The sequence below is a fragment of the Alligator sinensis genome, unplaced genomic scaffold, assembly GCF_000455745.1.
Source record: "Alligator sinensis unplaced genomic scaffold, ASM45574v1 scaffold919_1, whole genome shotgun sequence".
Lineage (NCBI taxonomy): Eukaryota > Metazoa > Chordata > Crocodylia > Alligatoridae > Alligator > Alligator sinensis.
This window is the reverse complement of record NW_005842191.1, coordinates 574988-585616: the sequence shown is the minus strand read 5'-3', so window position 1 is coordinate 585616 and position 10629 is coordinate 574988. Positions and strand designations below refer to the sequence as shown.

At 48.3% G+C, this 10629-nt stretch overlaps 1 protein-coding gene across 4 annotated transcripts in view; it reads left to right on the top strand.

The window, feature by feature from the left end:
- Positions 1–10629, top strand: part of KIF18B (kinesin family member 18B) — a 28588-nt gene that overhangs the window by 15779 nt on the left and 2180 nt on the right. For 3 of the 4 annotated variants that reach the window (XM_025207322.1, XM_006026371.2, XM_006026372.2), the window contains exons 6-14: positions 14–211; positions 534–710; positions 1275–1349; positions 2002–2114; positions 2631–2766; positions 3381–3493; positions 5122–5330; positions 7426–8002; positions 9716–9829. In XM_025207322.1, the coding sequence (XP_025063107.1) occupies positions 14–211; positions 534–710; positions 1275–1349; positions 2002–2114; positions 2631–2766; positions 3381–3493; positions 5122–5330; positions 7426–8002; positions 9716–9829 (1712 nt within the window). The remainder of the gene's footprint in view (positions 1–13; positions 212–533; positions 711–1274; positions 1350–2001; positions 2115–2630; positions 2767–3380; positions 3494–5121; positions 5331–7425; positions 8003–9715; positions 9830–10629) is intronic. The other variant, XM_006026373.2, reaches the window with a different exon arrangement.

Genomic DNA, 10629 nt, shown 5'->3' with positions numbered 1-10629 from the left:
TTCCCTTTCACAGATCTATGTGAAGCAGCAGGACCGTGTTGTTGGCATCGCTCAGGATCTGCAGGTAGCAAAAATGAGCCTGATTGACCTGGCTGGCTCAGAGCGAGCTTCAGCTGCTAACACCAAGGGTGAGCGGCTCCGGGAGGGCGCCAACATCAATCGCTCACTGCTGGCCCTGATCAACGTCATCAGTGCCCTGGCAGATACAAAGGTAACACTCCTCCATGGATCACTCCCTCATGTTCCTACTGCCCAAAGGGCAACAAAGCAAAGACAGTATGGTTAATACAAGGATTTCCCTGTGTGCTAAATGTAAGGATCTCCCTGCAAATATCATCAGCTCCATACTCTTAGTAGGAAATAGCTCTGGTAAAACAAGGACTAGCAGTGTGTAGGCTAACTTTCCTTTTCTAACTTTCCCTGGCCTCTTAGCCTAGGGCAATGAGAATAAGTGAGCACTTGAACTTGCCAGTGCTAGGCTTCATAGAGATATCAGAAAGCTGAGGTGAGTCCCCTGATCTCTCTCACTACAGAGCAAAAAGCCCCACATCCCATATAGAGACAGTAAGCTCACCCGCCTGCTGAAGGATTCTATTGGGGGCAACTGTCGGACTATCATGATTGCTGCCATCACCCCATCTACACTGGCCTATGAGGACACCTACAACACACTCAAGTATGCCAGTCGAGCCAAGGAGATCAAAATGTCGGTGGGTACCAAACATCTCTAAGCAAAACTATAATTGTATAGTACCATTGTATTAAGGGAGACCAGGGGTGAATGGGCTGTGAAGGAACTGGTTTAGTGGGTTTCATAACGTCCTATCTAGCTAAAGGGATCAAGGTGTACTTACTGGTAGACACTTAGTTACAATCTCCCATGTGTCTTGTCCTTGTATGTGTGCCCAGTAGACTGTACTCCAGGGCCAGCCACTATCAGAGGTGCTGATGGTGCTGAGTGCTAGATTAAGCTATACTAGCAATTCTATTAATGCTGCTTGGAGCTCAGAATTTCTCCATAGGCTACTATCCATGACCCTTTCAGAATTGTCCCTGAAAAGTGCTCTCCAAATGATGCAGGTATCCAAGCATGTTGGCTTAAACTACAGCACAGAATCTATCCATGAACTGCTGAGATTGTTGTTAAATTCTGCTGCTGTGTTAGTTCTCTCCCAACAATCCATGGTAAAAGAGCTGTCCTGCATCTGATGGTCTGTTTGTTTAACCCAGTCTCTTCCTTTTCTATGCTTCCTCTTCCCATTTCTGTCCTGTAGTTGAAGAGTAACATGCTCAGCCTGGACTGCCACTTCAGTAATTATGCAGTTATCTGTGAGCAGCTGAAAGCAGAGGTAATGTGCCTTACAGGAGGTCTGGTGGGTGGTTTTGTTTTAGTCATTGCCAGACGCCAGCACTGCTCTGGGACGGTGAGTACTCTCATGAGATCTTTGTGATACTACTTAACTCACTCTGCAGGCAGCGTTTTGTGATGTTAAGGAGTAATAGACTTGAATAAGTACTTCTGGAGCAGCAGTCAGCTCTGCTGTTGGATGTCTCCTGGGGCCTGTGTTATTCTGTCACCCTTTGGCACTTGTTCTAGAACTTAAGATCTTATCTTCCAAAAAACAAATTTCTGCCCCCTATTTGTAAAGTGAGCATCCCCCATGAGAACTGAGTATAACTGATGGAGTACTGCCTGCTTACATCTATAGAAAGAAAGCCAGAAATGATAGCCGCATGATACCAATCTCTGAAATTGAGAGCAATGACTCATGAGCAGGTGGGATTCTTGCTTGGTGACCCATATGCGGTGTCCCTTGCTACTTTGGGTCCCATGAAAGATCAAGAGAAAGTAGGGACAGAGCAGCCCACCCAAGTGTCCAGTTCTCTTCTGCACCGTGTAGGCTGCTGTTCTCAAAAGAAATGCATTGCTCTAGAGTTGTGGGCAAACGTTGTGAATGGAAGGGAGAAATCTGATCTAAATGGGTGGAATTTCCCTTACAGGTGGCAGCTCTGCGAGCAAAGCTCCAAACTTACGAGAGAGATGCACAAGTTGCAGACCAACAGGTGCCAGCTTCTCTGGCACACTGTAGCCCGCACCAAGCCGAACTGCTCAGGTAACATTTTACCTACCTTCAATCTCCTTCAAAGGAAGACAAAGAGTGAACAGTGCTGCATGCTGCACCCCTTCTCCCAGGAAACCTCAGATCAAGATGCTTTTGGCCCATTTTTACTCTTGATTAGAGCCCAAATGATATATCTGAGAGCAGAGCTGACTCAAAGGCAGACAAACATGTTGGCTACCCAAGTGCATCCTCCCTTCATTCAGGCACTTCTGCTGCTAATAAAGCCAGGTTGTTAATCACCAGTGCTTGCCAGAGCCTGGACCTAGTGTGGAATGAAGCGGTAGGGAGTGTGGAGAAAGGTGGTTTGCAAAGACCTCCTGTCAAAATGAGTACAGGATAAACCTTGCAAAATCTGACTATAAAACTTAAGTTCTCCACAAGGACCTCTATTTCTGTCCAAGTCCAAGCACACTGCAGCTTTGTATCTGGATCTTCTTTGACTTGGGAGCTGTTTCTTCTCAAGAGCTTTTTCAGGCCTTGATTGCTGCTTCCTCTGGCTTGCTGTAGGTCAGATGAGGAAGCCCAGGAGGTATGCTCAAATGATGAAGCCCTTTGTAAGGGGGCTCAGGGAATGATGACACAGCAACAGGAACTGAACATAAAACCATCTTTTCAGCAGCAGGAGCTGGGAACAGCAGAAGAGGTAAGAGAAGGGCTGGTAACTAGAGGAACACTTGTACAGGTATGGAATCCTGGAGTAACTATAACAGGTGTGCAGTAGGGACAGAACTGAATGGATAAAGGTGTCTCAGAGGTAATGGGACACTGCTAAGGAATAGCACAGCATATACTAGAACTGATGGAAGGGTGAGCAGCAGGGTTAGTAGAGAATCTGGGAACTATCTGGGGATAAAATAAGCATTAGCATGGGAAAAGGGTAAAGCTGTTCTGAGGCTATACTCAGCTCTTGGATCTCTAGGGAATGCTTTTGGTGGTACACAGAAAGATGCCTTGGATTTGCTTTAAGGCAAGACTCCAGCTGAAGACCTGTCCCCTTCATAATGCAGTATAAGCTTCCCTACTTAGTGAGCAGGACGTCTGTGTGCTGCAGCCTCTGCTCACTCAGGCTACAGAGATGCTAGTAAATGGCAAGAAAACCCCCACGTACACTGCAAATATGACTTGGGGGTGAAGGAGTCAGTTATGGTTTGGGTGCACCCCTCTACTTTTCCTGTGCCAGGTAAGATTACTCTATAGTTTTGCTGCCTCCTGGCAAAGTAATCAGAAGTTAAGATGCTCTCCTTACAATCAATTCAGGCTTCAGAGAAGAAACCTTGCAGCTGCATGGAGTTCCAAAGCACAGATACCCAGCAGAAAACCCAAGGAGAAAGCCCTCTCTTACAGGGGCTCACCAGCACCCAGACAGAAAGGTGGGTGCTCCCTGTTGTATGTGTACACATGAAGGAACCTGTGCCTTAGCTTGCTGGGAAAAATTGGTGTATAGTTTCAGCACTATGACTGTGTTCAGGCCCAAAAATCCATACTGGGGACAGTCTACCTCAGGGGCGGGCAATTATTTTGGGCAGAGGGCTGCTTACTGAGTTTCGGCAAGCCATCGAGGGCCTCATGACAGGCAGCCCGGGGCAGATTAATATTAATTTTCTACATTTTTAGGGGCCCTGCAGGCCGGATAGAATGGCCTGGTGGGCTGCATGCAGCCCCCGTGCCGCATTTTGCCCACCCCTGGTCTACCTGGTGCTTGTGTGCGTTATGGTAATTCTGAAGCAGAGAATATTTAAGGATATGGAGCTTGTGCTTTTAAACAGTTACTAATCCTATACAGTGGCCAACATAAAATTGATCAAATGGATTTCTGCTACATGAATGGGGGATACTGTGCTCTGTATGATGCCATGAAAACTGGGAATAGCTCTCGCAGTCCTAAGAATGATAATGGCCTAATCTACGGAACTGATATATTAAGATACTCTTGGTGCCAAAACAAGGGCATGGGGAAACAGACCAATTACACTGAGTTAAAAAGGGGGAAAGAAGATTGGCCCTGCATCAGCTGTTCTGTAGTAATTCTCGTGTGTCTGCTCCTATTATACATTAAACTGGGGCAGTTTAACCCTGTTTTTATTCAGGGATGAGTTGCTATGGTTTTAGCTTTCACTTAATATAGGAAAGAAAACACTTTTTTTAAACTGTCAGCTGTTCCGTGATAGGATGCTGTGTCCTTTGCCTTTTCTACTCAGTATATTTTCTGTCCATACTTTAAAATACTTTGTGTCAGTGATACAGATTCCACTAGCAGAGTAGAGGTAGAATTCCAAACACAGCAAGTGTGCAAGTCTGAATTTCAGACTTCCAGGATTCACCACTCAGTTACCTCTCAAGTTCTCCTTATATACTAGGCTTCTACATGTTTTGCACTGGCATGGTACCCAGGGCCAAGGCTAATGGTGTCTCTGCCCCACATGTCCCACCAGAATGGCTCCCTTTAAAAAGTAACTTGTAAGCAGGATGCTGGCTTGGCTTTGTGTGTGCATAACTTGAATTTAAAATAAACAAAGGCTGACTAAAGCCTGTTTGGCCAGAAGTGCTTGAAGCCTTGCCTTGAGCCCCCTGCTGTCTGCTCTGTAGTCGTACCGTGTACCCACAACTGATAACTTACACTTTCTATTGTTCATGAACTTTTCAAGCAGCAAGTCTTTCCCTGCTACTGATGTGTTACAAAAGTCTAAGCAGATCTTATCACCTTGCCTTTGACTTAACTGACAGATCCGTTTAACAGTTTAGCTGCAGTCTTTGAACTTCCAACAAGCTGCAATCTACACTTGTGCTAAGCTTGCCCACCCCTTACAATAAAGCACACTTAGCAGAAACCTAAGGGGAAGCCAGAAGTGAACAGGCACATGTACAGAGGTGGTGCTTTGGGGTGATGTGCTGCTTACTGTGATCCTGGACCTCCACCCAGCCCAGGAGGCATGCTACACTGAAAAACTGCTGGGGCTGGCGTTTTTCCTATCTACTGCCATATTCTTTTCTGTTTCAGGCTGGTAACCACTATATTGCATGTTGCCCAAAAGCAGTTCTCTCTGCTGAAGGCTGCCAATCTCCTAACCCCTGACATGATCTCTGAGTTTGAAGAACTGGAACACCTGGTGCATGGGAAGACCAGTAGACATCAAGAGCAAGTTAGGACTCTAGACAGATCCAATGAGACCAGCCAAGCCCAAGAAACAGGACAACACTCAGACAATGGTGAGCTCATGGTGTGTGATCTTTGGAGCTGCTCTAGTTGATTACCACCTTCCTAGCTTCATCTCAGAGTTAAAGTGTATATTATGACAGCTCTGAAGAGACTGAATGGCTTAGAGCCAAACTTGCCTGCCCCCCAGAGCTTCTCATCTATATTCAGATGTGGCAGTGGTCATGGGGGTTAATGAAGTTGTTAACTGCCCCGCCGCCCTCCTCGCCCCCCCTCCCCCCGAACATGTTGTAAACGGGGCTCCATGCCTCAGATTTCAGTAGCAGACCCCACCCCTGAATTGCTGCCCTCTCTATAGCAGGCTGCAAGTTTGACACCCCTGGCTTAGAGCAGTGGTTCATAGCTATAGACAGTGCTGGAACGTGAGGTTCTCTTAGCCTCTTGACTGTATAGTGGTCCCTGCAGTGCTACACTGCTCTCCTTCCTCTCAGAGGGAGTGACTGCTGACTTCAGAGCCAGTAGTGCTCCAGGTTAGCTCCCCATACAGTGCAAACTCTATTTACCTAAAGCACCTCTGAGTGAGAAGCATACAGCTACTGGGTTTGTGGAGTAATAATTTGGCATGTGTGACCTTCTTAAATGCATGCTGAGGTCCCCAGTAAAGCAAATATGAATGAGTGAATGTTGTGCCTGAGGCACTGGGCTGGGTGCCATAGCCGTGCTTGGAAAGAGAACAGACATCTTCCTGGGGGCAGAATTATTATCACAGTCCTGTGATTGCTTTGATTGTGGCTTCTCTGCACTCTGCCAGCTGCCAAAATGCCAAAGAGTTTACCTGCTTCTTGCAGTCTGCTGCCAAAGAGAACTTCTAGACAGAGAATAATCTGTTCTTCTTTCCTCCTGGCTCACCCCAGCACTTTAACAGGCACATTCTCATCCCGCCACAGTGTTTTGCCTCTACAAACAGCTATGATGTAGTATCACACTGTTGATTGGTCTAAAATGATTAAGTTAACATTGGCAATAGGTGTTAGAACTAACACCTCACTTGATACAATGGAGTTAGTCACTGTTGGTCTGATTGTGAGTTTATCTGCACAGCCTTCTGCATGGATGCGACTGCACCTGTTTAAAATAACACATCTAGTTCAATCTATGTGACTGTAGCTGAGTGCAAGTTTGCAGAGAGTTTCTGTACTGTCCATGTTTGAAAGTCGCTGGAACCATTAAGAGCCAGAGGGGATTTTTGGTTTTAAAAAATCCCAGATTTCTCTTATGGATATCATAGTGGAATTACAAATAGATCTTCGCAACTAAGGGGCCATGCATGGCAATCTAACCACATCTCCAGAAACTTGGGATGCATGACCCTATACACTGTCTCCTAGCACCTTAAAGCTGAGGCTCTAAAGGGCTTCGCTGTGAGGTGGGCACTTCCTGATCTTTCAGCTTAACTAACTGAAGCACAGAGTTTCAAGGGCTTATTTTATTTTATGTATTTGGCCTTAAGTGGTCTGGGTGCAAGTACAGAACTCAACCAAATGACAGCGAAGAGTTCTCGGCTGTTAGATGTAGAAGCTTATCGTTAACTGAAACTTAAGGAAACAATGCAGAGGAGACCTCAAGCTTACCTATCTTAAGATTTTATACAGTTTGCAAAACCAATCACAAAGTTCTTAGGATACCTTGCAGACTCTTTAAGACCTCCCCCTTCTTGAGGAGTAAATTCTGTAAGCTTTATGGTTTGATACCATTTTAGACTCTATTAACTCAGTGTTCTAAGTTTGACTTTGTTCCAAGGTAACTTTTCTGAGGTGGGTTGGTTAGAAAGTGGTGTCGGACAGAGCTAGTGCCGATGCCAAGTATCCCTCCCTGAGCACAGCCTGCTTGCAGGCTGAAGCACTCTGCTTGATGACACATGTCTTACACTCACAGGTACATGGGCCAGAGTCTTGCAGACCTGCTTCTTAGATCCTGGCAAGGCCTTTGTTACCTGTCCTAGGGCAAATACGGGTAAAAGGGAGCTCCTACTATAGTACTGCTTAGTGAAAACCCTAGCGTTTGCAATGGATGGGATGGTGCTTAGAGGCCAGGGTAGGAAGTAATGTAGTGATGCCCTTTTAATATTCTTTTTACCTGCACTTCTAGTAGTGCCCTCAGGACAAGATGTGTCTGTCACAGAACATTCCACCCCAATGACAAGGTCTGCTGCACGGCGGTTGCAGGAGCTGATGCTGCTTCCCAATCCCTCACTCAAGACTTTCAACATGCCAACGAAGAAGAGGAGGAGGTCAGAAATGAGCAGCCCCTCCAAGTCAGGAACACCTCCCACCCTGAAAAGGCAGGCGAAACGCCAACGGAAATCATCCCTTTCTGGCCTGAACAGCAGCTCCATAGAGCAAGTGGCTTTTCCTACAGAAATGCACAGCCATAGCACCCCTCTTCCAAAGGAAGTCAAGCCATCTCTTTTCCCTGATTATCACATCCCCAAATGCTGCCCATCAACGGTCATCAAAAGTCGGGTGCCCTTGGCAGTATCTACTACCCAGAACTGCTGCAGTCCATTGGCAGTAACCATCAGAGACCTGAACATGACCTTTGACCTTTCCGAGGACAGCTGTTCATCAGGCTTGACTAAACCAATAAAGTTCAGTGCACCACAGTTCCCTGGCTGGGAGAATGTCCAGTGCCTCATGAACAAGCCAGATGACCCTTTAATGCCCAGGTTAGTGCTGCTGATCTCTTGTACGTAGAAAATTCTTGCCCAGGTGGCCAAGGGAAGAAGCTGCCTGTCAGTCTGCTTACTTGACAGCTCAGGGGTTGCACAGGGAAGCCAGGCTGGTGATTTTCAGTCTGACTTCTAGTCAGCCTCACTGTGTAGTTCATCCATGCTTTTGTGACTTGGTCCCAATGCTATGAGAGAATTCTTTTCGAGACTCGCAGGCATCCAAAGAGCCCATTCAATCTGATGGGTTGGCAAACACCAGTCCAAAAATGCATATCAATTACTTACAAAGAAATTGGAAGTTTGAGAGCTGTCCACGTCCTCTTCTTTTGAGGCCTGAGATGATCAGCTATCACACGTTAGAACCTGTGTGTCCAGCGGCTCCTCCCTGCCACCTCCACCAGCACCCAACAGCAGCTGAGCACCCAGCCTCAGCCCACCCTGTACCCTCTCTGGACTCGCCCCAGCTAGAGCAGACCAGCTGGAACCTATGCACATAGCCTCAACCCTGGGCCACCTCACACCTGCTCCAGACACACCCACCCATGCTGAGCAGTGGTGCCGCTGGGCATGGGAAAAACGGCCACTATACCCTTGCCACTGCCGGGCCACCCAGAGCCTGTGTCCAGGCTGTCCTGCAGCTCCTCTCCACTTCTGCTGGGTGGCCAGGAGGTGGTGCTGCTGGCAGTGGTGACAGTGACGGAGAAGAGCCACAGGACAGCCTGGGCAGCGGTTAGGGAGTGGCAGCTGTTTTTCTTCCATGCCCCATTTTTCCCCTGTGCCCAGCAGCCCAGTTTTCACTGCTTAGCATGGGTGGGTGGCACGGGGCAGCCTGGGGTTGGGGCTGTGCGTGTAGGTCCTGGCTGGTCTGGAGCTGTTCTGTTCCTGCTGGGGCAAGTCTGGGCTGGGCCAAGACTGGGGCCATAGCTATGTGCGTGGGTCCCCATCAGTCTCCATGGGGCTGGGGCCAGCGGCAGCAGCAGTCAGAAAGTACTACCGCCTGGGCTGCCTAGTACTGGAGTCCAGCTGCGGAGCTGCCCCAGGTCCACTGCATGCACAGGGGCAGCAGGACCAGCCACAGACCCAACAGCACCTAGGCCCAGCAAAACTGAGGGACCCACCGCAGGCTGGACAAAGTCCTTCCATGGGCTGGATCTGGCCTGCAGGCCATATTTTGCTTGCCCCTGAGGTGAAGGCTCTATTGTGTCCAAAGCACTCCTCAAATGAGGATTAAGTGTACAGTGCAACTGTCTGTGACTTCTGCCTGCACTTCAGAAATAACCTGTCTTTGTGCTGAGTTGTGTAAATGCGAAGTGTGGTAGTCTTAAGTGGTGCCTATGAATGTCCATGGTAACGACAGGCCACCCTTCCTAAAAACATAATGGGGAAGTGAACAGAAGGGCAGTGTTTTGTTGACAATCACTATGCAAGTTAATACTAGAGCCATCAATAGAATCAAGGAGGCCTGAACTCAAATGTCTGCACAAATCTGTGGCTACTGTAACTCTTAGAATTCTACCATAAAGCTTTGCACGTCACTTAGCTTATATGTAGAGCAGCAGTTCCCTGAATGTTTGTGGAGTTGCCTCCTAGATAGTCTTGATGTAATGTGGCCTGGGACATTAAAGGACAGACAAAAGTAAAAGGGCTTGAGATCCTATCTGTGGGAGAGGGTCTCTAGTGTAGGTGTACTAACAACTTTGTTTTATTCAGGCCTTCTGTACCAGTGTTCATCATGAAGGGTTCCTCTATCCCCCGTGGGAGCATCAAAAAGCCATCCTCATCAGTCTCTAAGGTGTCTGGACAGAAGAGAAGGCATTCTGTGAGGTAAGAGCTTGTCTGGAGTAGCCAACCACAGACCAGACTATTTGCTGGTCAACTGTAAACTCCCTCTCCTATCTGGTGAAGCCTGGCAGAAAGTCTCATGTCTGAGGGACCAAGAGAGTATGAAGTGTTCTACTGGTTACTCTTATGCTTCTCTTATGACTTGGCTGACAAAGCCCCCAGCTTGCTGTCTCCCACTGAGTGAAATGATGTGGTTGAAAGGTAGGCCTGTGCAAAGTGGCTGGTATTCGATTCGGATTCGGCCAATTCGGGGGGTAGTGATTCAATTTAGTGATTTGAATCACTGTCCTGATTCGATTTGGCCAAATTTGATTTGGAGATTCGGCACCAGCTGAATCTCGAAATCAGCCAGGCCAGGCCCATCCCCTGCCCCTCTCCCAGCCCAGCAATGGCTGCCCTGCCTGCCCCAGCTCTCAGCACTTGTGGGGGAAAAAGTCCCGGCTCAGAAGGTGCTGCCAGGTGTAGGGCAAGCCCCATGCTGCATGGGGGGCTCTGCACAAGCCCCCAGCACCCTCATGGGTGCCCCGCACGGGCCAGCTCCAGCCTTTTAAGGAAAAAAGAACCTGAAGAAACCCCGGGACTCTCTGCTGCTGCTGGCAGGGGGTGATGCCCCGCTGCCCCATGTCAGGGTGAGGGCTCTGCTGGAGCCCCCGAAGCCCCGAGGCCGCACCAGGAGCAGTGAGTCCCAGGGCTTTACTCCGCTTTTTTTTTTCTTAAAGGCCAGAGCCCAGCAGGTGGAGCAGCTGGGGGAGGGGGGGGTCATGCCCCATGCAATGTGGGGC